At 54.0% G+C, this 27,903-nt stretch overlaps 1 protein-coding gene across 13 annotated transcripts; it reads right to left on the reverse strand.

Annotated features, from left to right (window-relative positions):
* TMEM177 (transmembrane protein 177) lies at positions 1-27,864 on the reverse strand. 13 transcript variants are annotated; one of them, XM_059912024.1, is made up of 7 exons: positions 27,769-27,864; positions 25,272-26,263; positions 18,297-18,619; positions 9,491-9,855; positions 8,492-8,669; positions 8,270-8,339; positions 1-58 (listed from the first exon to the last, which is right to left on the reverse strand). In XM_059912024.1, the coding sequence occupies exons 2-3, from the start codon at positions 26,239-26,241 to the stop codon at positions 18,561-18,563; spliced, it is 1,029 nt and encodes a 342-aa protein (XP_059768007.1). In that variant the 5' UTR covers positions 26,242-26,263; positions 27,769-27,864; the 3' UTR covers positions 1-58; positions 8,270-8,339; positions 8,492-8,669; positions 9,491-9,855; positions 18,297-18,560. The 13 variants fall into 13 exon arrangements, with proteins under 13 accessions (XP_059768007.1, XP_059768006.1, XP_059768009.1 ...); XM_059912023.1 differs by lacking the exon at positions 1-58 and adding an exon at positions 5,398-6,008; XM_059912026.1 differs by lacking the exon at positions 1-58 and adding an exon at positions 10,179-15,619 and having other exon boundaries at positions 7,994-8,339; positions 18,438-18,619.
* Positions 27,865-27,903: the final 39 nt, after the last annotated feature.

A 27,903-nucleotide genomic window follows, 5' to 3' on the forward strand; every position in this document is an offset into this window, starting at 1 on the left:
AGATGGAAACCGAGCCTGGTGGTCGGCCTGACCAGCACACGGCTGATCAACAGGCATTCTGTGAATAAGATATTTAAATCATGTAAAAGCGTAGGGGGAGACAAATAGCATATGATATCGCTTATATGTGGAATCTAAAAAAAAAAAAAGATACAAATGAACTTATTTCCGAAACAGAGAGACACATAGAAAACAAACTTATGGTTACCAAAAGGGAAAGGGCGGAGGGATAAATTAGGAGTTTGGGATTAACATACGCACACTACTGTATATAAACAACAAGGACCTGCTGTACAGCACAGGGAACTCTACTCAATATTATGCGTAGAGTTTACCCTTCTTTAAGGGTAAAGAATCTGAAAATAATAGATATATGTATATATATATATAAAACTGAATTGTTGTGCTGTACACCTGAAACTAACCAATATTGTAAATCAACTATACCTTAGAAAAAAAAGTGTATGGGGAATAACTTAACAAACCACCTGGCTTATGACAGGAAAACCTACCTTTATGTCTATGGACCTCTTTTATTTCTCTCTCCGCTTTTATTTACTGTCTCTCCCAGAGAAAACCACTATCTTAAATTTGGTGTCCGGTATTTCTAGGAAAGTCTTTACACTTTGGTTATATATGTATATATATCTTAATAATAATAGTATTATTTTGTGTGCTTTTAGATTTTACATAAATGCTAATTTACGGTACGTATCCTTATCAGATTTACTTACTGACATTTTAGTCACATACTCAACACACTAACTTTGCTTCTTGATGATTCAGTAATATCTTTTTGTCATAGTCGTTTTTAAAAAATCAATTTATTTATTTTAGGCTGCATTGGGTCTTTATTGCAGTGTGTGGGCTTCTCATTGCGGTGGCTTCTCTTGCTGCGGAACATGGGCTCTAGGCACGCAGGCTTCAGTAGTTGTGGCATATGGGCTCAGTAGGTGTGGCACATGGGCTCAGTAGTTGTGGCTCGTGGGCTCTAGAGCGCAGGCTCAGTAGCTGTGGAGCACGGGCTTAGTTGCTCCGTGGCATGTGGGATCTTCCCAGACCAGGGCTCGAACCCGTGTTCTCTGCACTGGCAGGCAGATTCTTAACCACTGCGCCACCAGGGAAGCCCCTGTTGTAGTCTTAACAAGAGTCACATTGACCAATGACATAACAAGAGGGGGTGATGGGAGCCCTGTAGGCTGCAGGAAGGAGTATTTTATCACTGACGTTCTTTAGAACTGCTGGTACATGCTGGTAACAAAAAGCTGACTGACTTTTAGTGGTGTCTTAGCTCAGGCTGCTGTAACCAAATACCACAGACTGGGGGGCTTAAGCAACAGACATTTACTTCTCACAGTTCTGGAAGCTGGAAGTCCAGTCAGGGTGCCAGCAGATTCAGTTCCTTTTTCTGACCTTTTCACTGTGTTCTCACATGGCAGGGGGAAGGGAGAGACAGAGACAGAGACAGAGAGAGGGAAACAAGCTCTCTGTCTTCTCTTCTTATAAGGGCACTAATCCCATCATGGGGACCCCATCCTCGTGACCTCATTACCCAAAGGCTCCACTTCCAAACACCATCGTACTGGAGATTAAGGCTTCAACTTATGAATCTGGGGGGAGGGACACATTTCAGTCCATAGTAAATGGTTTTATTTGTTTTTAAGTTCTTTACAGACAACGCACCCCCTACTGCCTGCAGCAGGGGAGCAGAGTTCAGTACGCAGCTGTGGCATCCAGAGATGTCCTGGGAGGGGAAGCAGTCTGTGTAAGGGGCTCTGTGGGGGGTGGGGGCACACGCAGGTTGAGTCAGGGGCTCAGTATGGCTGTGCCCCCTACCGTGAACCTGTGTGACATCTTGTGACAGCTCAGATTAAAAGACACTCGGGAAACACATCTACCAAATGCAACGCGTGGGTCTTGTTTAAACCCTAATTCAAACAAACCAACTGTAAAATAGTCACCTTCAGAGCAGCTGGGAGAATTTGACTGCGGATTGGGTAGTGCACGAGCACAGGGAACGTTTGCTCCTTTTATTAGGTGTGTTAATGTGTGAACACGGGGGGGGGGGAGCAGTTTGAATATACTTGTTATGTAAGAAAATGTCCTTGTTCTTGAGAGATACGTACTGAACTCATTTAAGCAACATCAGGAGCGCTGGGATTTTTTCCCCCCCAGAAACAAGTATCGTGGAATGGCAATCATTGTCAAACCAAAGTGATGGGTGTTTGGGTGTTTATTGTACTGTTTCTCTGAGTTGGGATCTAGCCAGCGGGCAAAACCTACTTGAATATTTAAAGCAGTGGGACTTGAGGCGAAGAATTGGTCACACAGGGGATGGGAGAGTTAGGGTTAGGGTTAGGAAGCCAACAGAGAACCAAGATCAGTGCCAGCAGCTGCCAGCCCCGGGCCGGAGAGCAACACAAAAAGGTGGTGTCACTGGGCTCAGGGGTTGGGGTCACTTAACAAAGTGGAAACCTCAGCAGGCCTTCTGGGGACACTGGAGTCACGGTGGAGCTACAGCCGCTGTGGGGACAGGACCCAAGGTCGAAAGGGAGAGGAAAACCCCTGCTTTTCCCTTCCTCCCAACCCCGACTCTGCTGCCAGGGTCTCTCAGCCAGGCTCAGGCTGCAATCACAATGAAACCAGCAGGGGTCACCCTTGGGACACAGGGCAGAGGGAAAAGAGACCTCTCCCCTTAGCATTGCTGGCACAAGACCTCTTCTGCCCCTAGTGAGCTCTGGAAGGCAGGGCTCCTGGGCCAGAAGACCATGAGTTCCATTTTAAGACACCTACTGTTGCTGGCAAATAAAGCAAGAACACCCCTGTGTCAGCATAGCCTGTCGATGAGGACCCAGAAAGACTCAGCCGCTGTCACTGCAGGAAACCGTAGATGTATTTCCTGAGCTTTGGGAGGCTGTGAGATCGGGCCCAAAGCCCCACAGTGGTCCCGCAGGTGACCAACCCCCAATCCATTTCCCATCTTCCTGCTTGATTTTTTTCCTGATGACGAGGTGCCCAGCTACAAAATCCACTCCCCCCAGTTCTCTCAGAGTTACTAGTGACTATGTGATCACGTTCTGGTCTATGTGATGTAGGCGGAAGTCCTGAGGAAGGGTGATCCTTCTAGAATAAAAAGGCCAGTCTCTTTGCCTTCCCTGCTTCTTCCTGTTTGAAATATGGATGCAATGGCTGGTGCTGTGGTAGCAGTCTTGTGACCTTGAAGACTAAGTTAGATGCTGGAGCAAGGAGTCTGGGACAAGGATGACATCTTTGAGCAGCTGCACCAGCCCTGGACTGCCTAGTCCTGGGCTTCTTGTTAGGTGATTAAAATCAATCCTTACTTACTGAAGTCACTGTTGGGCTTTCTGTGATTTGTGGTTGAACATGTATCTTGACTGAAAGCAAAGAAATATGCTTTTACTCAGCAGAAGGAAAAGAAGGAAGTAAAGAAGTCAGCTCCCCAGGAAGAGACTAGCATTTTCTCTACATACAATGCTAAGCGCACAGCAGATGCTCAAGGAATATAAGCCAGTAAATGGGTGAACTGATATGGCAAGTGGACGGCCACCTGGGCGGTGAACCTGAAGGGTGTAAAGGCTTCTGGTAGTGAGGCCACCTCTTCCACTGCCTCAAAGGAAACCAGCCGCGAACATTGCCAGGATACCCGATGTTATCACGTTATCTGGGGATAGGAAGTTACTTCCTGAACGTCCTGGGGAAAATGCAAACAGTGTACGCGGAAGGAAAATACATACGTTTGCTCATCACCCAACAGATAACAGAACTCTGAGGGGATAGGTGTGGCACACACACCCTAAGGTGAGCCCCAGTGAATCACACCCTGGGTGCGGCCGGAACCTGAGACCTGCCTTTAACCAACAGGATATGGCAAAAGTGATGGGCTGTCAGTCCTCTGATAAATTACATTATACGGCAAAGCGATCAAACATGTGTGTGTGCACACTACACACACAGACTCACACAGACTCACACACACACACACACAGTCACAGCTCTGAGCAGGCTGGAGTGAGAGAGAGATTCCTCCGTGCTGACTCTGCGGAAGGAAGCTGCCATGCGCTGAGAGGGCCACTTGGCGAGGGAGTGTGGGCGGCTTCCCTCGTGTGGGCGTGTGGGATCCTCAGGAGCCGAGAGGACCGCTCGCTGCCGGCCAGCACGAGAACAAGGACCTTAGTCCTACAGCCATGCAGATGGGTTCTGCCAGCAACCAGAATGAGTCTGCAAGGCGCTGAGGCCGGTGGACAGCTCGGGCCGAGGCTCTGAGACCAGCCCTGGTCAAGCGTCCAGGTGGGAACGCAGCCCCGCCTGCACCGCGATCACAGCCTGCGAGTCCCTGAGCAGCAGACCCAGCTGGGCGGCGCCCAGAAGTCCGAGATAATAAATCCGTGACGTTCCAGGCCACCGCCTGAGGAAATTCCTTACGTGGCAATAAAAGTTAATACAGTGGCCTAGAGAATGAAGGCCCTTCTGTGAAACAGAGGCGGCTGCACCCAGCCTGGGGAGGGCAGATCTGGGCACAGCATCCATCTGTTCACCACTGACTTGTCAACCGCTTATTAGGGGCCACCGCTATGTGCCAGCCATAGGTCACGGCACGAAGCGTTGCCTCTCACACCCCATTTCTTCTTTACCACGCAGCTGCAGCAGCAAGTCCACTCCAGACAAGGCGGCCGAGTCCCCACCGCGACCTGACACAGGGCCGGACGCTTCACAGCAGACTCGTCAACCATCACAGTGACCCTGGAGGCAGGTGTTTATATCATCACTGCACAGAGCTACATAACTAACGTCACATAGCGGTAGAGCTGGGATTCTAAGAAATTAAGTCAGCCCCTCCCATTCTAAGTGGGGTTAGAATTTCCTGATGGGAAAAATCAGGTCATCTGAGCTCACGTGGCCTCCTCCTCCTCTTCTCAGAGGCTCATTCTTAAAAGAGTTAAAATATTATGCATTAAAAGTTACAATCTAGTAGTAACTTATGGCAGTTTAAAAATGGAATAGGGACTTCCCTGGTGGTGCAGTGGTTAAGAATCCGCCTGCCAATGCAGGGGACACGGGTTCGAGCCCTGGTCCAGGAAGATCCCACATGCCGCAGAGCAACTAAGCCTGTGCGCCACAACTACTGAGCCCGCGTGCCACAACTACTGAAGCCTGCGTGCCTAGAGCCCATGCTCCACAACAAGATAAGCCACCACAATGAGAAACCCGTGCACTGCAATGAAGAGTAGCCCCCACTTGCCACAACTAGAGAAAGCCCGCACGCAGCAACCAAGACCCAATGCAGCCATAAATAAATAAATAAACAAATAATTAAATAAACTTAAAAAATAAATAAATAAAAATGGAATAAATATCTAGTGTGCCTTTTTCACTTTTCTTTTGTCAGCAACTTCTTCCCTTCCATAAAGGCATGATTAGAATGTTCCTTCAAACGCTTTCTAAATTTGAATCTGCTGTCAACATCCCTTTTGACTGCATTCTGCTGCATGGTTGTGAGGGTGCAGTGAAATGATGCAGATGAAGCACCAGGCCTTTTTTTCCTGTACAAAGCTTTGCATTCTTCTCTCTTCACTTAACATGTGTGTCACTCAGAGCCCTGGCAGGAAAAGCATTCGCTCTGATGGTCCAAACGGAGAGCCGCTTAGTGAAGGACGACTTGCAGAGACGTGGACAAGTTTACGGGCACCAGTGGAGGATGTTGAGGCACCCAGGAGCTGTCCAGAGCAGGGAGCTCTTACCACCCTCAGGGCCAAAAGGGCAAGAGAAGAAAATGGAGGTATCGGAGTCCAGAGAGGGTGCAGATGTGGAGGGGCTGTCCAGCGGGGGCTGTAGCCCTGGAGGCGTCTGAGGCAAGGAGAGAGTGGAGAAGACGCTGCCCGGCCTCTCGCCTCCCACGCCTCCCTCTGGTGTGTTCGACTTGCAGCCAGAAGCAAAGGGAACTGGGATGAAGCAGTGCGCTAGGGTGCAGGGCAGAGCAGAAACGGATTCTGGAAAGACACATGGAGAATTAGCACATGATATTATGAGGATTATCCTAAGTCATTAGAGATTTCTTGAAGACAGTGTTCTTAAAGTATAGTTGATTTACAATGTGTTAGTTTCAGGAGTGCAGCAAAGTGATTAAGATATATATATATATATTCTTTTTCATATTCTTTTCCATTATGGTTTATCACAGGATATTTTATATAGTTCCCTGTGCTATACAGTAGGACCGTGGTGTTTATTTTATATATAGTAGTTTGCATCAGCTAATCTCAAACTCCTAATTTATCCCTCCCCCACCCCCTTTCCCCTTTGGTAATCATAAGTTTGTTTTCTATGTCTGAGTCTGTTTCTGTTTATTTTTTAAATAAATTTATTCATTTAATTTATTTATTTTTGGCTGCGTTGGGTCTTCGTCGCTGCGCGCGGGCTTTCTCTAGTTGCGGCGAGCGGGCTTCTCATTGCGGTGGCTTCTCTTGTTGCGAAGCATGCGTTCTAGGCACACGGGCTCAGTAGTTGTGGTGCATGGGCTCAGTAGTTGTGGCTCACGGGCTTAGTTGCTCCGTGGCATGTGGGATCTTCCCGGACCAGGGATTGAACCCGTGTCCCCTGCATTGGCAGGCGGGTTCTTAACCACTGCACAACCAGGGAAGCCCTCTGTTTCTTAAATAAGTTCATTTGTGTCATATTTTAGATTCCATATATAAGTGATATCCTATGGTATTTGTCTTTCTCTGTCTGACTTACTTCACTTAGTATGATAATCTCTAGGTCCATCCATGTTGCTGCAAATGGCATTATTTCATTCCTTTTTATGGCTAATATTCCATTGTACATATGAACAACATCTTTGCCCATTCATCTGTCGATGGACACTTAGGTTGCTTCCATGGAAGACAGGGTTCTCAATGGCTAAGAATTATTTCATCATTTGGTCGGTCTATGATCTATTAGTAGTAGTAACAGCAGCAGTAGTAATATTAGAGGATACTTAGATTGGTCTCTGCTCAGTTACTACAACCAGCATCTTTGCCCGTAATTATTTTCCTGCACCTGCCGTGTTAAGTGACTCAGCTCATGGAGGTCCCTCCACAGTCTGCAGGCTTGGAGAGCCCAGGTGAGAACCCTCCTCAGCCATGCCGGGGGCCCGGGAAACCGCTCTGGGCCATCACCTCACCTTTCTTAGCCGAGTCAGGAGGAGGCTTGGGCGGCCCCTGAAGGAACCGTTCTTCAGAAAACGCAGGGCTGGATTCAGGGCGGGGGGATGCCCGGGATTGGGCCCTCGGACACTATTAAATGCCAGGAGACTCGGCATCCCGGCTTCCACCCACCCGGCTGCTCCCGGGGGCTCCTGGGCCCCGGGCTGTGGCGAGCTTGCGCCCCCTGCCGGCCAGCCAGGCGTCTGCGAGAAACATTGCCAGCGCGGGTCCTGCAGGCGCCAAGCACCAGCCACCTTGAGCACAGTCCCTGGCATGAGCGCGGGCTCTGGAACTAGCCCCCTGAAGCGCTCCCACAGGGCTCTGAGCACCTGAGGGATGCTTGGATTCACATCCCTGGGGTAGGGAACTGTCTTGATTAGAGCAGGATCTCTTGGACACTGGTGGAAATGTAAATGTGCATGCATATCAAGAACCTTCAAAATGTTTTAAATACTAATTAATTAATTTATTTGGTTGTACCGGGTCTTAGTTGCGGCTCACTGGCTCCTTAGTTGTGGCATGCGAAATCTTAGTTGCGGCATGCGAACTCTTAGTTGCGGCATGCACATGGGATCCAGTTCCCTCAGCAGGGATTGAACCCTGGCCCCCTGCATTGGGAGCGTGAGTCTTAACCACTGCACCACCAGGTTCTTCAAGTCCCAAGAACCTTCAATTTTTGACCCAGCCTCACCTCCTCCAGGAAGCCTTCCATGACCACATACCCCCAACACCCCAGTGTAATCTATGCCCCTTTTCCCTGTAGTGTTTTTGCTTGTCTCTGACCCAGGTCAAGAAAAGTAAATTTATTTTGCTCTCTTTTTGAACTCCAATTTCACCAAGTATTTGTGGTAACTTGATTTCAATCATTTCAGGGTTTCTGTCTGTCCTCTCCTTGGGGTTACGTCCTTGAGGCGGGTAGAGGGAAGAGGGAATGCTCATGAAGCCAAGACAGGTGGTGTGCGGCCACCAGGCCGCCTCGTAGTCATCTGTCCTTGCAGGCAGCACCCAGGGAGTCCCCACCGCGAGGGCCCACGTTCCCGCTAGCGGACTCCTTCGCTGGTTACCTCTGGATTCCCGGGAATCCGTCTGTGGCTCCATCACTTCACAGGGGCACCCGGTTTTCTGAAAGGACAGCTAAGGAAAAGAAAAAGCTCAGCTCTTTTCAACTTCTTCCCTCCCCACACCCAGTGCCTCGCAGGTTGATGAGGGCCAGGTCCATTCTGCTCTCACATCCCACCGCCCGACCTGGTCCTGCCACACCCCAGGGCCCAAGGTCTGCCTCTCACCTCTGCTCCAGTTCCTCCCGAAGGGAATCAGCTCTCACTCCCTGGTGGTTTCCTCCCAGATCTTTCGTCCGCTCCCAGTGACTCTCTTCCCCTAATGGTCTGGGAGGAAGCGACTGCTTTTATTCTGCTTTCTGCTCTGTATATCTGGCTGTCTTTCCAGAGGGCCGGGGCACAGTGGCTAAATGGGGAGAAGAACGGAAGGAGAGTAAAGGAGGGGGTGGAAGAGAAAGCCTCTCTGTTTCCTAAGGCCTGCCCCCCGCGTCCCTGCCCTCGGGCTGGCCTTGCCCGTCCTCACCCCTCCTGTGGGGGTCGGGGCTGCAGAGGGGACTTGCCCTCCTAGAGCTCTGAGCTGCGGGGGCCATGCCTGCTGTCAGGAGCCATCTTCAGACGACCAGGAAGAGCAAGGAGTGAATCCACTCATGAAAGAGAGAGACCGAGATGGTGAGCGGCAGAGAGAAGAGCACAGGGAGAGAGATCTGTCGGGAGCTGGGGCCCTACGTTCGGTGAGACCTTGAACATGGGCTTCAGTCTCGCGTGGAGCCAGGTCTGACCACTTGAGACAGGAGGTAAACGGGCCCCCCCAGGGTAAGCAATTGGAGATTCGTTCCCTGTGGACCGATACTCCAAGACGAGAAAAGCAGGACAATCAGAAAAGCAGGACAATCGAGAGAGGAGGCTGGGCCCTGCCCCGAGAGAAGATAAGAGACCACATATTTCTCATTCTCGAAGTCAAGGAGACATTCCCGGCTAGGAAGCTCCTTGGAGGTCAAAAAGGGAGGGGCACCGCCCCGCAGTAGGTGACGGCAACTCCCCATAGGCCTCTGTGGTGGAATCCACCTTGGCTGAGACATGTGCACACACAGGGCAGGGCCCCGAGATAAACAAATACGGACATGGAAGCAGGCAGAGCGAGATGACTGGCCAGAGGAAACCCAGAAGAAATGCCCCATAAAAGTGATTCCAACCACCACGAGGGTGCGACTCTCTCTCTGAGCCCACCTGTGTGTCTATCCATACGTACTGTACTCTTCTTTTCTCCTAATAAACACTCTGTTTCTCTACCTTCCGCCGTTGTGGCAATTCTTTTCTGCAAAGCCGAAGGGCCAGGCCCTCGTCACTGACCACTGGTCCAGCGGCTTGGATTCGGTGCTCTCACCTCCACGACCCAACCTCAATCTCTGGCCGCAAACCGAAACCCTGCTTCAAGCCGCTGCAGGCCGAGGCCAGCCAAGATCACACTGAGTCCGGGAGGGGAGCCAGAAGAAATTCTGGTCTTTGCAGCTGACATTGCCCCAAGAGCCGTGGCTCCACGGCGGGTGTGACGTGGGCCGGCATGTAACCTCCGAGAAATCTCGTTTCCTCATCTGCAAAGCAAAGATCAGAATTTCCGCATTGTGTGTTGCTGCGAGGATAAGTGAGCACAGATGACCAGGGGCCACAGGCTACTTGCTGGCAGATGCAGACGTGCATGCCCGCCAGGTGGACAAGCCTGGTTTGAGTGTCTGGGGATGCCTCGGCCAGCACCGCGGGACCCCCAGGCTCCCAGCCCAGCACAAGGAAACTGCAGACTCAGGGATGCGTCACCTCGGAAGCCCTCACACTCCTGCACGGCCCCCTCCTGTCCCCACCCTCCTTCCATGGCCTGTGTCCCCATCTCCCGGTTGCGTCCACCCTGAGGTCCGGTCACCAGAACCAGCGAGCCAACAGCCAGCTTCTTTTCCCTGCTGTTCAACCAGAATTTCTAGAGATCTTCTCCTGCAGCGGCAGCAACGCCAGGTGCTTGCGTACAAGGGGATGAAACGGGCACCTCAGGAGAAGGAGAGAGACCGGGAGGCCGCCCGCAGAGGAGCCCCCAGGCTGGCAGGAAGGGGAGGGGCTGTAGCGCACAGACAGGGGACGGAGAGCAGGCCTGAAGGCTGCAGAGGAACGCCTGCAGGTGAGGAAGACAGCCCGGGGTTACATGGAGCTGGGTGACCAAGGCAGGCGGCAGACAGAGCAAGGGCGGAAGCCCTCCATCCCTCCAAACCTGTGGTCTCCCTGGTTTGCGGCAGTTCTGTTCAAGGGCAAGCTGGGTGAGACGGGAACCCCTGGGGGCCGCGTCTTTGGATGTCCCCAAGGTGGGCCGGGCGCTCAGCACCAGCCTGCAGGTGACCACTTCAGGCCACAGGCAACCGTGAGTTTTGTCCAGGCAGGCTGCTTCCCTGGCCACAGAGACAGCTGATTCCAACCGCAGAGTGAAGAGAAACGAAGGCGCCCCGGGGAGGCTGAGCTCCCCTTCCCCCTCGGCTCTTGTGTCATCTCCTGCCCCTGCTGCTACCCCAGATGTGCCAGGCTCGCTCCTGCCCCAGGGCCTTGGCCCCTGCCCTTCCCTCTGCCGGGGATGCCCCCCACCCACCGTGTCCACTTGGCTCCCTCACTCCGTTCAGCTCTGCCCCAAGGTCCCCTCCTCCGTGTGGGCCTCTCTCGGCCACTCTTGTCCCCCGAGCCAGCATCTCTGCCTCCTTGTCCCACAGCAGCCCTGAGTGTTGTCTCACGTGCTCCACGATGACTTATTCCTTGTTTACGGTCTGTGCCCCTCACGGGAATATAAAGGCAGGGATGTTTCTCCATCGCCATGGTTGCAGGGCCTAGAACACAGCCTGGTGCATAGTCAGGGATAGAGAATCGTGTGCTGATGGATGGAGGGTCAGGCTGCCCCTGTGGTCACCGTGAGGCGGGTGACAATACTGGCAACTGACGGTTCCCCGGGTCAGTCCTGGGACATACAGGGCTCTCAGCAACAAACTCGGCCGCTGTCCACCCAGCCCCAGCTCCCAGGGCACAGCCCCTCGGGTCAGATCTCGCCTCTGGGCCCTGGGATTTCCAGACACGCCCCATCCAGGCTGCCCGGCTCCTGCACTTACTCGCTGCCTGCCTCCTCGGCTGGGCCCTGGGGGGTGCTCTGTGGACCTGGGGGTGAGGTGATGCAGGCCTGAGCCAGCCCTCAGGCTCAGGGCGCCCGTGCACGTCTCGTCTGGCAAGTCCTGAAGCCCTAGGTCCCGGGCCAGCCTGGGGCACCGTGAGAAGGGTGCGGTGGCAGAGCTCCCACCCCCATAAACCACGGCAATGAAGCTCCGCCAGGTCCGAGGCTGGCTGGGGACTCAAAACAGGCTGCGTGGCCCAAGGCCACTGCCCCTTCTGTTACACCTCACGTGAACCCTGCAGAACCACTCTCTTCTCGGGTAAACAGGCTGACTGTGTACAACTCACGCATGAGTGTGTGAAGTTCAAAACACGTGAAAGTGTTTGTAAGCTGATGACCGCATCTTACGAACCTGGACTCTTCCCCAGAGCCACGCACTGCGACGGTACCCAGGGGTGCTCAGTAAATGCTTTGGGGTGCGGTGGCCCTCAGGCCCACAGGGAGTCCTCCCCTCGTGGGGCTTCCTCCGGCCTCTCCGCTCTTGCCCACCCCCCACTCCCACCTAGAGCCTGCCGGGTGCTCAGCCAGGTGGCCGAGAGGCAGGAGGCACGCCCCGCCCGCCAGGCGCCGGGTGTTCACAGCCCAGTTGGGACAGACTGACAAGGGACCAGACGGGGTGCGGTGTGAAGAGTGTGGTGGGACGTGCCAGGCTGCCATGGGAACGGGGTGGGGGTGGTGCTCGAACCGAGAGCAGGAAGACAGCCCCTGAAGTCTGCTTTCAGCGTTTCAGAGCCGGGTGTGAAGGGCGGGGGGTGGGGGGGACCCGGCCGGTTCTGTTCGCATTCCAGGGCTGTCACCTTAGTTGAGCTTACGCTCTTCCAATAGGAAAAAAAGAAGAAAGACACAAAGACCTTCTCACACACCCATAAACAAGGCATTTCTAGTGGCTCTGTCTTGCACAATCATTTCTTGACGTTTGTTTTCAGAAAGGCTCTGCGGCATCGGTTGACACCAGGCTGTGAGGGTCCGAGCGGCAAGAATTTGCAGGATTTGCAGGGCTTCTTCCGGTCAGCAGAAGCCTCACCTCCTACTCATGAGCCCCTCACACCCCCAGTGACGTGACCTGTCTAAGCCGAGAGAGTGTGACTCTTGTAGTCGGGCTCTTCCGTGTGGTCTAGCGGCAGGAAGGAGGACCTAATACAGGGGTAAGAGGTAACCCCCAAATCTGGGCTGTAAAGCCACATGGGTTGGGTAAAGGGGGGATGGAGACCCCTGGCTGTCAGATGCTTTCCCAGGGAAGCGACCCCTCATGGCTCACAGCCGCCCTCAAAGGGGGAGGGAGCAGGTGGGGACAGCACCTTGGCCACAGCGTTACACAAATGCACACAGCACAACCCACTCCCAGCAGTGACGGGTGTGTGAGCTCATCTTGTGCTGGAGACACCCTGCGTGTGTCCATCAGCGGTGAGGTCTACGCCAGCAATTTGAGTTCACTAACGATGTTATCACACTGCAGACAACAGCAACTGCCCTCATCTGACTCTGGCTGCTCGGTGTTCAGTGAGCACAGGATTGAGGTCAGAGGAGACGAGCAAGGGAATGAGGTCCGGGACTGAGAGACTGCTCACAAGCTCGGCAGGGGAACCCGGTTTCAGGGGGACTGGTGGTTTCAAAGGGAGACCTCAGGCCAGCGTCACGTCCCCAGAGGACACAGCAGTGACCTGGCGACTGACATGCTCCAGTCGGGGCTCCTGGGTGCCCCCGCGCTACCGCTCCAAATCTGTTCACCACGGATGTCCCAGGAGGGGTTGGGGCTCCCTGGGGTCTGCAGGAGGCTTTGCTGCTTCACAAAAGGGTGCTGCTGTCCCAGCTGTGGAAACCCAGGGTGATCCCTGCTTCCCCGGTGAGGCTGCAGCCTTGACAGAGGCAACAGCACAGGCATCACGTCAGGGCTCCGGGGGGCCCGTCTTGGCCGCACCAGCAACAGCTGTGTGTCCATGGGCAAGTTACCTAGCTTCTCTGAGCCGCTGCTTCCCAACTGGACCAGGGGCATAATCCTGCATCTCTTTAAGGGGTTGCGGTCATTTAAGTAGATAATGTGAGGAAACAGCCGGAGTGGAGCTGCTGCTTCCTACGTGCGGGGGTGATACTGGTCTGCGGAGGGAGCTCCACGGGGGACTGGACAGGGCAGGCCTAGGGGACGACTCCCCGCCAGGCCCTGGGGAAGCCAGGGGGCTCTGCCAGCTTTGCGGGGGGCCGGCCCAGCGTCAGCCCAGGCAGGGGCGGGGGGGCCGTGGGCCTCGTGGTCTCACAGGCCTCCTGCCTGCCGGGCTGCCTCAGCTGTCCCTGGGCTTCTTGCCTCCACCTTTCCCCTGCCTTCCTCAGGTTAACGTAGCCTCTGATACCTTGGCTCAACTGAAGACCTTATCAGGAGGCAAAGCAAAATCTGTTCGTGTGCACGCAAGCCCGCAGGCTTAGGCAGCAGATGGCTGCCGACACTCACTTGGCCTGCGGGAGAGCCTTAGGGCCCAGATCCAAAGCGGGCTGCACAGGAGCTGGAGGCTGGGAAGCGCTGGGTCTGCAGGAGGGGCGCGGGGGGGGGGGGCAGCTGCGGCCTGATTCCCACTGGGGCTCTGAGATGTGCCCCTCTGCCGCCCGAGGCGTCTGACAAGCTTCCTCCGCAGGGGCCCGCACAGAGCAGTCAGCGGTCCAGACCTGCAGGCTGATGCCGAGGAAGCCTCCAGCTGCCGCTGGCAGCCGCGTCACAAGGCACTGGGGCCGCTTTGGAGGTGCCTTATCCAGAGGGGACAAGACTGGGGTTTAGACGCCTTGCTCAGCAGCCTCTCCCCCGTGCACCCCTGAGAAACGCGGGCTGAGCCGACCCTCACAGGCCAGCACCGCTGGGGTCTGTCTGCCCGTCTGTCGCAGGCCTTCCCGCCAGTCACGACTCAGTCCTGGATTCGGCCGACACTTCCTGAACCCCGAAGACGGTGTCAGGTCCTGGGAATAAAGGCTGGGGTGGCCCGGTGGCTGCCCCTCGAGAGGCCCGGGGCTGGTGGAGGCGTCAGACACATGAATGAGGCTCTGCCGGCGGGTGAGAGCACCGTGCAGGGCAGTACTGCCAGCCCGACCCCCATCACAACACCGGAGACGTTTCCAAAGGCGCCACGCGGAAACCGCGTCTCGGGGAATACAAGTGACCCTCCGCTTCCTCAGCTTTAACTCTGTGCCAGGCACTGTTCGAAGCGCTCTACAAGTATCAACTTATTAACCTCTTAAAACAACTCCAGGAGATGGGCGTTGCCATTATTCCCATTTACAGACGGGAAACCGAGGTACAGAGAAGGTAAGTAATGTGCCCGGGGTAGTGAGCTGCACAACCAGGTTCTGGGCTGGTCCCGAGGCCAAAGGCTTCCTGGAGATGCACCTGCAGAGTCAGCCCCTGGCCGAGGGCCCCCCAGTCGACCCCCATCTCCCAGGACCCTGATTCCCGTGTTTTCTTACCTAAGCGCATCGACAAAGACATACTTATTTCAGGCCGCAGGGCTGCGCACAAGCAGTGGAAAGCAGAAGGGGCCTGCAGGCGGCCTGCTCAGCTCTGAAGGGGACCAGCTCAGGGCACGCAAGCTCAGCGCCCCAGGAAGTGAGGGAGGCCCTCGGCTGGGGAAAGGGCCTAGGATCCACGTGTGGATAATGTTAGGGAAAATTTAAAACTGATACTGATTTGAGCGCTTGGAAAACCAAGCCAGAAAGCAGATACAGAGCGCCCACCGGATTGTGCCGCGTGAGAGCATAATTACAGTCACGCTGGAAATGTCTGTGTTGAACTAGCCAGTCAAGGGGTCAGCGTCAAGGTATCAGACTCGGGTTGGTCTTGTTTGGTGACAGCAGTAAAGTCTATCAATGCAGAGGGTCTGACTATAAAGCAATGATATTGCTGTCTGTGCAGTGTGTGGATGCCCGCCCCCCCCCTCCCTCCACGTAGGCTCTGGCCCCGGCTGAGCGCCCTCCAGCCCTTGACAAGGCCGGCAGAGCCCAGCAGGGGCAACTGTCTCTGCAGCAGGTCAGGGGAGGGGTATGTGCAGGTGGGTGACAGCATGAGTCGATCCACTGATGCAGTTCACCTCTGACTTGTAGAGGGCCCTCTGGGGAACAAAGGCTCTACGGGGGTGGGACTGGAAGAAGCCCAGAGTCAGGATGGTTTTGAGTCCAGGTGGCCCCAGGAGCTGCAAAAGATAAGCTTGTGTCCCCCAGGCCTGCTGGATTGGCAGGATCAAGCCTGTGGGCACAGCTACTCACCCCCATTGGCCTTTGCTCTGAACAATCTGTGGGTGCTGCCTCAATCTGGGAACTCTCAAGCTCCCAGTGCATTGAAAGGCTTCAATCACCATCACCATCATCATCACTATCATCACCATCACCATCATATCACCATCATCATCACCATCATCACCACCACCATCATCACCATCATCATCACCACCATCATCATCATCACCACCATCATCTCCATCATCATCATCACCATCATCACCACCATCATCATCTCCATCATCACATCACCATCATCATCATCACCACCATCATCATCTCCATCATCATCATCACCATCATCATCACCATTATCATCACCACCATCATCATCATCACCATCATCATCACCACCATCGTCACCACCATCGCCGTCACCATCATCATCGTCACCACCACCATCATCACCATCACCATCACCACCATCATCACCATCATCATCACCAACACCATCATCATCACCACCACCATCATCATCACCATCATCATTAACAACAAAACTGCATTTCCAAGGAGGCATAATCAATAAGGAAGGAGGGATGTCCAGGAGACAGGAAGAGAATGGGATCCAGTGTTTGTGAGCTCTGCAGCAGAGAGAAGGAAGGGCAGACCCCAGTCACCCAGCTATCAACCCGGAACCCAGGAGACATTCCTGACCCTTGACCTCTGACCTTCCTCTGCCACACCTCCAGACCCAGTCTATCACCGAATTTCACCCATACTGCCTCTTGAATGTAGTCTGAGTCTTGCCTTTTTCCATCTCCACTGCCAAGTTCAGGGCAGCCTCATGTCTCCTCTGGTATCGCAGTGCCCCCTCCCCCCAAACTGGTCTCTCTGCTCCTGCCTGGGCCCCTCAACCCACTGTCAACAATAATAATTCTTCATATTAAGCTTTCCTGTTCAAATTACTGTGGGCTTTCAGTCTCCCAGTTGGGCCCTGGCTGACACAAAAACCACACAAACTGTCTCGTTTCTAGCTTTTGTACAAGCTATTCCCATAGCCTGTCTCTGGCTAACATGGTCCAGTGGCTAAGAGCACAACCTCTAGGGCCAGACCACCTGGGCTCGGACCCCAAGTCTAGCACTGGCTGGAGGAAAACCGCTTCACCTGTCTATGCCTGGATCTCCCCATCTGTAAAATGGGGAGAAGAGGACTGTTGCAGGGATTACGTGAACACACGTAAAGGGTTTGGCACATCCGTGTTACATACATATTTAATATTTACTATCAGCACCATTGGGTTCTTTCGACTCACACTGAGGGTTTCAGCCAACAGGGGCCCCTCCTCTGGGGAGTCCTTTCTGGCCACTTCCAGCCCAGGCTGAGTTAGGCACCCTCCCCTGTGCTTCCACACTAATCTTCACTGCACCGTGTTGTCACTGCAGGTTTACTTCTGCAGGTCTGCGAACCCAGGGGCAGACAGGGCAGGGTGCGCCCCCCGGGCCTCACAGAGCACCCGACTGAGGGAGGGATTAACTGTTAGTTCAGACCCTCTGGGAAAGAGACACCGAGACGGGATTACCTGAGTAAGAGGTGTGCTGGGGGACATGCCTGTGAGGACAGAGTTGGGGGGAACAGAATTGTGGGGAGAGCCGTCAAACCACAAAGCAGGGCTGACATCTGTGAAGGAGGCGGGGAAGGAAGGAGGCCTGGGTAGAAGGGTCTCAGACCTCAGAGCAGTTCTAAGAAAGATCTGCCCAGGCCACTGGGGTGTCCTTGAGCCACAGCCCACCACTGGAGGAGTCCCACAGTTCATCAGAATGGGCTTGCGTGAGTACTGCACCAGGATCAACCCCTGCCTGAAAGCAGCACGCGAGAGGCACGGCCTCAGTGAAAGCGTGGTGGTGGATCTAGAGAAACAGCAGCTGGGACTGTCAGTCAATTCTGCTCCCACAGCAGATCTCAGCAGCACATTTCCTGATCGCCATGGTAACTGACAGGCAGAAGCTTGGCCACACCCCAAGGATATAGGCCAAAAGCAGTGATGCCAGGATCTGTCACCTTGATGCAGAGAGAGGCGGTGGGTCCTTGGACGCCTCTTGGGGAGCCTTCATACACATTTATATTAATAAATCTATAGGGGTAAGTCCTTATATATATACTAATGAATAAAGTCATTCAAAATTCCACCATTACAGAATTACTTTCTCTTATGAAGTTTTGAATTTCAGAAATTTTGCGAATTTCCTTCCAGGTCTTACCATATTTACATTATTGCAATCCTCTTGCATGTTGTACTTCATATTTTTAAGAACATTTGATATTTAGACTATTTCTACATGTTTCTACCATAGTCTTCATACCTATGCTTTTTAGTGACTGAACAATATTCAACAAATGAATATACCAAAGTTTCCTAAGTCATTATTTTTCAGTATTTCCATTATCCCTATTTTTTTATATTATAGGTAGTGCTCTTATGCACATCTTTGGGCATATCTGATTTAGTCTCTGCTGGACGATGGCTCTAGAATGAATTTCTAGGTTTGAAGTTACCCATGTGGCCGTGTCAACTTTTGCTAAATTGCTTCCTAAACATAGCATGTCAATTAACCATGTGCGTCAGTTACCTACTGTGCATGAAACATTACCATAAAACGAAGGCTTAATATAACCCACCAGACCGTCTCAGTACTTCTGTGGGTTGGGGATCCAGGCATAGCTTAGCTGTGTCCTCTGCTTCGGGGTGTCATGGGCTGTAGTGAAGGCGCCGGCCAAGGCTGGGGTCTCACCTGAGACCTGACTGGGGAGGGAGTTTCTTCCAAGCTCACACGGCTGTCGTCAGGATTCAGCTCCCTGTGGGCTGCTGGACTGAGGGCCTCACTGCGCCGCCAGCTGTGGCTCAGAGGCCGCCCTTACTTCCGTGCCACGTGGGCCTGTCCAGCACGGCAAGACGCTTCATCAAAGCACGTATCTGAGAAGATAACAGTCTGCTAGTAAGACGGAAGCCACAGTCTTTTGTAACATAATCACACTTGCCTTATTCTGTTGTTTTGAACCAAGAGGAGCAAGAGGAAAGGATGACACAGGCTGAGAACAGCAGGAGCAGAGACCACTGGGGGCCACCCTGCAGGCTGCTTCCTACAGTGTCCCCAAGGGCACACGCTGTACCGACTTTACCACACCCTCACTCATCCAGAAAGTTCTAGGATTTAAACATTACCTGCACAGTAGGTGTAAAAGACCATCTCCCATTTTATAAAGACGATGTGGTGCATGTATACAATGGAATATTACTCAGCCATAAAAAAGAATGAAATAATGCCATTTGCAGCTACATGGATGGACCTAGAGATTCTCATACTAAGTGAAGTCAGTCAGACAGAGAACGACAAATACCATATGATATCACTTATATGTGGAATCTAAACTATGATACAAATGAACTTATCTATGAAACAGAAACAGACTCACAGACATAAACAGACTTGTGTTTGCCAAGGGGGAGGGGGTGGGGGAAGCTTGGACTGGGGGTTTGGGGTTAGCAGATGCAAACTATTACACAGAGAATGGATAACAACAAGGTCCTACTGCAGAGCACAGGGAACTATACTCAATATCCTGTGATAAACCACAGTGGAAAAGAACATGAAAAAGAATGTATATATATAAAAAAGGGAATCACTTTGCTGTACAGCGCAAATTAAGACAACATTGTAAATGAACTGGACTTCAATTAAAGAAACCCCACTATCTCCTATTTTAATGCCCTCTTCTCCAGTTCGCTGTCTCCCCAGGGCCCCTTGGGTCCTTTGCTCTCAGCTGCTGCTGAATAATTTCCCAAAAGGCATCAGCTGAGGGCAAGGTAGGGACCTGCCCCCACCGGGGCTCTGAGAGCTTGAAGTGGAGCCCTGTGTGAGGTGGTGAGGGCTCTCTGGGAGGGTTCCAGCCACAAGAAACTGCTGGTATTTGGGCACAACTGCAAGACCTGAACACCCTGCTACCTGGACCGCTTAAAAGCACTAACATTTAGGAACCAATCTTCTTTTAAAGCTTACTGTAAACCTTGTCTGGGATTCACATTTTGCAAGTTTTATTTTACTTTCCTTGTCAGAAGAATGCTGCACGATACACATTAATGTCCACATTGTACAGACAGGAAACTCAGGACCAGAGGTGTGAAGTCCCTTGCTCAGGGTCACTCCGCGAAAGCGGCAGGACCAGGACTCGAGCCCACCCTGGCTGCGGCCCCCGTGTTCTCCACCTCCAAGCACCCCTATTCCTCAGCTGGGGCCTCCTAAGGCTCTGTAACAGCCCTCCCCTGCGCCCCATCCCCACCGCAGCCCTAAGCATGACGGACTCGGCAGCCCCCTCTTCAGCTAGCTGGAAGGGTCTCCCCTGCAAGTTCCAGAAGGCTCGGCTCGGGACCATTTTTTCCTGATAAAAGAGGGGAGGCTGCAAAGTCACCTCTCAGTGGCATGGGGAGAAAGGCTAGAGAGGCCACAGTGCAAGTCTGCACCATGGAGCCCTCAGGGTCAACAGGATAGTGTAAGTCCAGGGCTTTCAGAAAGGGATCTGGGGCCAGACTGCCAGCTTCAAATCCTGGTTCTGCCACTTACAAAGCTTTGAGATTTGGGGCAAATTTCTTCACCTTTCTGTGCTATTTGCTTGCCTGCAAAATCAAAAGGATGTTACCAACTACATGTTCCAATTTGGGCGTAAATTAAAAAAATACCTCTAAGAACGTAGCACAGTGTCTGGTGCCCAATAAAGGCCCCATGAACGTGGCTCCGGGGATGCAGCAGGCAGGAGGTCGCACGGGGTGAGGACCACGCACCCATCTGGGACCTAGCCTCTGGCACGTGCACACGTGGAGACCAGGAGCCCACATGCATGCGCCCAGCTCCAGGCGTGCTGCACGCGGCCCTGCATCGTGGACACTGGCTGGTGGGGACAGAGGCAGTGGAGCCTGCTAGGGTCAGGGAGGGGCAGGGCCAGTGCCAGCACCGGGACCCTGGGACTCCCTTCCCCGTATTCTGACCGTGTCGGGGAAGGGGGGAGTGCCTGCGCGCTGATGTAGCTCTGAGAACCATGAACGTGTGTGGGACGTAGCACACTAGAACAGCGTTGTCTGGGGCCCCATGCAGAGCGGTGGTGACTACGGTCCGCAGCAGGCATCTGAGAAGGAAACATGCAGGGCAGCGTTCACAGGGTAACTTCCTGCCACCTGGCCCAGCTGCAAAGCCTTTCTGGGATCAACCCTGAACTGCTTGTAGGGGCGCAAAATATCACAGACTTTGGGGGGGTCAGCCTCCCCTAAAGCCTCTCTAGGACAGGGTCACAGGGTTCATAATGGCCTTGCCCGGGGCGTCCAGCCAGCCGTACTCTAATCGCTCAGAGACCCTAAGGAGCCGGGCCCGTGTGTGTCGGAGCTTAGGAGCCTTGTTCATTTATTCAAAAACGCGGAGAGCCTCAGTCCAGAGCTGCCAACGGGACACACAACGCTGCCCTTGCAGACAGTACATTTCAGCAGAGGAGATGCTCAGCCACGCCCCCTTAATTACTTAATTACCGTGGGCAGCAGAGGCTAGGAAGAGGTGCAGGGCGCGCTGGGCTCGGTCCCTGAGGGTTCCTGCAGAGGGAGCACCTAAAAATCCAGCACAGGGCAGGCCAGCAGAGAGGGTCCAGACAGAGGCCCATGTGGGGAGGGGGAGGGCAGTCGAGGAACCCACATGCTTGTAGGGCCGGATTCCACAGAGCGCGCCCAGGCTTGGAGGCTTGGCTTTGGCCGAAAACAAAGGGATGCCTGCAAAGGGTTTTAAGCAGGAGAGAACCCAGTCAGACCTGAGCTTCTAAGAGCTGGGAGAGGTGGGGAGAACGGCCAGGAAGCCCAGGAACGGCCAGGAACGGTGAGGAACCGCTTGGGGAAGGCAGGGATGGAGCCGGGAGCCGCTGGGCAGGGACGTCACGAGGCCGGGCCCTGGTTTCGACGCGAGGTGGGATGGAGGGGTGGGTGCGGGGAGGCCCAGCCCAGAGCAAGTTCTCAGCAACAGCTGCCTGCGGGGCTGCGGCGGGGGAGCTCTGCCTGGGAGGGGACGGGCCTGAGCCGGATGGCAGGGATGCGGGGATGCCCAGGCTTGGGGCTGGGTCGCGGGAAGCGTGTGAGGTCTGGGAACAGCCCCGGAGCGGAGACAAAGTTGGTGACTTGGGATAGACGGAGCCAACTAAGAGGCCGTCTCAGGGGGTCGCCTCCCAGCCCCACCCACGCTGGGGCCCCTTACCCTCCCACCTGGACGGAGCAGCCGGCCTCCCGGCTCCTGCGTTACTGAGAGCAGCCAGGTGGGGCCCCGTGCTGCCCGGGGCCCTGGGAGAGCGGGTGCTCTGCCCTCAGAAACCCGTCTGCCGGGGCCCAGGGCGGGGACCCCCAGCTCACCCAGAATGGGGCCGGAGTGCTGAGCCCAGACCACGGTCAAGGACCCAGCAGCAATCAGGCGACCCCCGCCTGCTCTCTCCATCCACAGTCTTCTGCAGGGACCGCCGGCCTCCGAGTGGGCCTCCCGGGCTGGCTTTGTGCCCTTCCTGGGTGTGGCTTAATCCCTTTGTCCCGAGTTACACTGGCACCAGGCCTGAATTATTCAACTCTTCCAGGGAAAACATAACCATCAACAAAAAGAATACATGAATGGCTTGAAAAGATGCCCATCGTGGTTCGTTATTAGAGAAATGCAAATCAAAAACTACAATGAGGTATCACCTCATGCTGGTCAGAATGGCCATCATTAAAAAGTCTACAAATAACAAATGCTGGAGAGAGTGTGGAGAAAAGGGAACCCTCCTACACTATTGGTGGGAATGTAAATTGGTGCAGCCACTGTGGAGAGCAGTATGGAGGTTCCTCAAAAAACTAAAAATAAGAGTCACCATATGATCCAGCAATCCCACTCCCGGGCATATACCCTGAGAAAATTCTGATTTGAAAAGATTACATACACCCCAATATTCACAGCAGCACTATTCACCGTAACCAAGACATGGAAGAAACCTAAATGTCCATCGACAGAGGAATGGACAAAGAAGATGTGGTCCATATATACAATGGAATACCACTCAGCCATAAAAAAGAATGAAATAATGCCATTTGCAGCAACATGGATGGACCTAGAGAATATCATACTAAGTGAAGTAAGTCAGACAGAGAAAGACAAATACCATATGATATCACTTATATGTGGAGTCTAAAAAAATGATACAAGTGAACTTATTTACAAAACAGAAACATACAGACATAGAGAAAAGACTTGTGGTTGCCAAGGGGGAGGGGCTGGGAGTTTGGGATTAGCAGATGTAAACTATCAAACATATAGGATGGATAAACAACAAGGTCCTACTGTAGAGCACAGGGAACTATATTCAATATCCTGTGATAAACCATCATGGAAAAGGATATAAAAAAAGAATGTATATATGTATAACTGAGTCACTTTGCTGTACAGCAGAAATTAACACAACATTGTAAATCAACTATACTTCAATAAAATAAATTTAAAAAAAAAGCACACGAGGGATTTCCCTGGTGGCACAGTGGATGGGGCTCTGCGTTCCCAATGCAGGGGGCCCGGGTTCGATCCCTGGTCAGGGAACTAGATCCCACATGCATGCTGCAACTACGAGTTTGTATGCCACAACTAAGGAGCCCACGTGCTGCAACTAAGGAGCCCACCTGCCACAACTAAGACCAGGTGCAACCAAATAAATAAATAAATATTAAAAAGAAAAAAAAGAACACATAAATGACCAAGTGAGCCTGGCTTGCTCATCACTACCCTCCTCACCTTTCCTGCTGGGGTCTCCTGCCCAAGGATCAAAAGTGGGGTCTGCAGTCAGAATGGCCATCATCAAAAAATCTACAAACAATAAATGCTGGAGAGGGTGTGGAGAAAAGGGAACCCTCTTGCCCTGTTGGTGGGAATGTAAATTGATACAGTCACTATGGAGAACAGTATGGAGGTTCCTTAAAAAACTAAAATTAGAATTACCATATGACCCAGCAATCCCACTACTGGGCATATACCCTGAGAAAACCATAATTCACAAAGAGACATGTACCACAATGTTCACTGCAGCTCTATTTACAATAGCCAGGACACGGAAGCAACCTAAGTGTCCACTGACAGATGAACGGATAAAGAAGATGTGGCACATATATACAATGGAATATTACTCAGCCATAAAAAGAAACGAAATTGAGTTATTTTGTAGTGAGGTGGATGGACCTAGAGTCTGTCATACAGAGTGAAGTAAGTCAGAAAGAGAAAAACAAATACCGTATGCTAACACATATATATGGAATCTAAAAAAGAAAAAAAAAAGGATATGAACCTAGGGGCAGGACAGGAATAAAGACGCAGACCTACTAGAGAATGGACTTGAGGATATGGGGAGGGGGAAGGGTAGGCTGGGACAAAGTGAGAGAGTGGCATGGACATATATACACTACCAAATGTAAAACAGATAGCTAGTGGGAAGCAGCGGCACAGCACAGGGAGATCAGCTCGGTGCTTTGTGACCACCTAGAGGGGTGGGATGGGGAGGGTGGGAGGGAGGGAGACGCAAGAGGGAAGAGATAAGGGGACATATGTGTATGTATAACTGATTCACTTTGTTATAAAGCAGAAACTAACACACCATTGTAAAGCAATTATACTCCAATAAAGATGTTAAAAAAAAAAAAAAAAGGAAAAAAAAAAAAAAAGTAGGGTCTGCTTTATCCACCACCAGAGGGCTAGAGGCAGACAAGCGGGCAAGGCCGCAGCCCCCGCTGGGTCCCGAGTGGCACCCCAGGCCTGCCCACCTGCCCCGCTCCGCTCTCCTCACCGCCCGGTGAGCCAAGCTCGCCCCCCCCATCTCCCCTCACCGCCCTCTCCTCCCCAAGCCCGCTGTGTGCGCTGGCGTCCATAGTCTCGGCTTGGCAGGCCTGTTCCTTCCCCTCCCTCGGCCAGAGCTCCTACCAGGAGGTCTCGCCGGGTTCCAGCAACACCTTCTCTCCCCGTCCGGCCCAGGGGCTCTCCTGGGGCCCCGACCACCAGGCCTGCGGGGCGCCCGGCCCTCTGCGAGCTGCCGCCTGCACTGGGTACGCGTCCCTCACAGCCCCTCCGCGAGCTCCGTCTCCCAGCCCTGGGCCCGCAGCGGCTCCTCATCTTGGCCTCTCAGAGCCTTTAATCTCTACCACAGGGGGAGGAGGTCGGGATGTGACCACCAGGCAAACTACGGGGTGACTCCTGCCGTGAGAGGCCGTCGCCTCCTGCAAACACCTCTGGCGGTGAGGTGCGGCCTGACCCGCAACGCCGTCTGGAAAAAGCCAGAAGACAGCCTTCCGCCTGTTTATGGCACACCCGCAGGCCCTTCCGTAATGGCCCCCACGCAACCCCGCGATCCCGCCGGGGAGTCCACATCACCCCCGTTTTACAGTGCAGGAAACCAAGGCTCAGATTCATAAAGGGACGTGTCCGAGATCACTGAGCTCAAAAGCGGTGGCTGGGGGACAATCTGGGCTGCTGAGCTCCGCAGCCGGCGGGTCTGCTGACACCCCCTCCCCCCTCCCCTCCCAGTCCAGGGCGGGGTGGTACCTGCTCCAGCTGGAACCGCCCCTGCCAGGAGGCCCTCAGGGGCTGCCGGGCCGAGCGCCGCCCTCCAGGCCTGCAGCACCGAGTCCCGGCGGGCCGTGTAGGGCAGGTGTTTGATGCGGAACCAGTGTCTGGGAACCACGTTCCCGCTGGGCGTGTACAGCTTCTCCCCGGGCCGGCCCAGGAGGCCGCGCAGGGCCAGGTTGCCCGACAGAACCTTCTCGTAGAACTCCACCCCGCCCCGGGCATAGGCTGCAGACAGCGAGGCCGTGCGGCGGTCCAGCCAGGCTTCCAGGGCGTGAGTGAGAGAGTCCGTGGACAACGCATAGGCCACGAAGCCCGCCACTGCCGCCACCAAGTTGAAAGCAGCCCGCAAGTTCATGGGGCCTCCGTAGAGCCCCAGGGCGTGCTTGGCCCCCACGCCCAGCGCCCAGGTGCCCACCAGGCAGGCGGGGGCCGGCAGGGCCTGCAGGACGGCTGACCCGCTCTCCAGGTACACCACCTCCCTGGCCAAGGCGAACTTCTGGGCGTCGTGGGACAGGGTCAGGGCATCTCTCAGCCGGGCGCCCGCTGGGCTCTGCCAGTCCACTCGCTGCCCGTGGACGACCACAGGCCGGTCAGCGTTGGTCACTGGGCCACCCAGGAAGCTGGCGGGGATGCCCACCACGGCCCCAGCAGGGAGTCTCGGGAAGCCGGCGCTCACAGGCTGGAAGGTGAAGGTGGTGAAGGCCTTGAAGCGGTGGCCCAAGGGGACCCCGATGTCCTGCTGCACCTCCTGGAACAGGCTCTGCAGCTCTGGAGACATGGGGGCTGGCTGGCCCTGAGGCCAGTACTGGTACAGCCACGGGACCACAGGATCCGGGAAGAGGTGGTACGAGAGCTGAGCCCCAAGCAGGCCTGCACAGGAACCCACCAACAGGGCCGTCCTGTGTCTCTGCACAAAGGCTGTGGCCCGCCACAGGGGACCTGCCATGAGGGCTGCCACCTCTGTAAACCTGGGCCAAGAGAAAGAGAAGTGAGCCAACAGCTCCCCGGGTCTGCCTGCAGACTGAACACCCCCAGGGCCACATCCTCTTTAACTGAAGCCATACGCAAGCAACGTAGTCAGAGCACAGGCTCCAGCTCTGTCTCTGCATCGCCTTCCCCACGGGTCAGATGGGCATGTGACAGCGGCCCACCAGAGGGTGTCTGTGCTCTCAGTGAACACACACGCAACAATCGGTGCCCGGCAAGGAGCAGACACCCTTGAGGGAATGGCTGTGATTACAACTTTGATGCCCTGGGCTAGACACAGCACCAAGCAACCATCCCCTCACTCCACCACCCACCCCTACCGAGCACGGTCACTGGCTGACACATGAAGCACGTTCCGCTCACTCAGTACTTGCTACATGCTCGACACACTTCTGAGAGCTCTGCAGACATTATTTAATGACCGGCTCCTTACACCTCTGTGACTCATTATTACTATCGTCCCTCTTTTAAAGCAGGGAACACCGAGGCACAGACAGGCTAATTGGTCAAAATCCCAAACTAGTAAAGGGGCCGTGCTGTGGGCGGAATTGTGTCCCTCCAAATTCATATGCTGAAGCCCTAACCCTCAGGACCTCAGAATGTGACTGTATTTAGACATAGGATCTTTAAAGAGGCAATTAAGTTAAAACTAGGTCATTGGGATGGGCCCTAATCCAATATAACTGGTGCCCTCATGAGAACAGGACACTAGGACACAGACGCAGAGGAAGGACCATGAGGACACGAGCCAGAAGGTGACCGTCTACAAGCCAGTGGGAGAGGCCTCAGAGGAAACGAGCCCTGCTGACACCTTGAAAGACACGTCGCTCACCCAGTTCTTGTCACTGCAGCCCTAGCAGACTAATACAGGTCCAGTATTTGAACACAGGCGTCCACAGCAGATTTTTCACTATAGAGTATTTTTGATGATAAATTACAAACACACAGAAAGGTGGACAAAATAGTATATCATAAACCAACTTCAATCTATCAAGTCATGGCCAGTCTTGCTTTGCCTCTAATCTCACACATACTCCCCTCCAACTGGTTTATTTTGAAACACATTCGGGGCATCCTATTATTTCATCCGAATATATTTCAGTAAAAATTCACAATTATTTAACTTTGGCTGAAGCTTACTGTCCTCCTGTCCGAGAAATGTTTAATTAGCAAACTAATTGCTGCAAACAAGGGGGCAGCAGAGGAGTCACATCACTTGGGCCTCTTCGCCAACGAGGAAACTGAGGCCGGGAAAGAAAGGGGCCAGGCGAAGGTCCCAACGCCCCCAGGACCACCAGCGCCAAGGCCGCGCGCTCCACAGAGGCCTGGGGGGTGGTGCCGCCCATCCTGCGGGCGGCCGGGCGAGAAGGGGCCGCAGGACCCTCGCTCCACGCCCAACCCCTAGGCTACGCCCCGCGGCTGGAACACACCTCCGAGGGAGCCCGCCCGCAGCCGCACGTCTGCCCGGCCCGCTCCGCGCGCTCACCTCCGCCTCCGCCGCAGCCCGGGACGCCGAGCACGTGCGCACCGACCAGTTCGGGGGTCGGGGCTCCGAAGGCGGAGGCAAAAGGGATGGACTCTTGGGGGCGGGGCCGGGACGCAAAGCACGCCGGCCCGGCTC

Source organism: Balaenoptera ricei (assembly GCF_028023285.1).
Source record: "Balaenoptera ricei isolate mBalRic1 chromosome 7 unlocalized genomic scaffold, mBalRic1.hap2 SUPER_6_unloc_1, whole genome shotgun sequence".
Taxonomy (NCBI): Eukaryota; Metazoa; Chordata; class Mammalia; order Artiodactyla; family Balaenopteridae; genus Balaenoptera; species Balaenoptera ricei.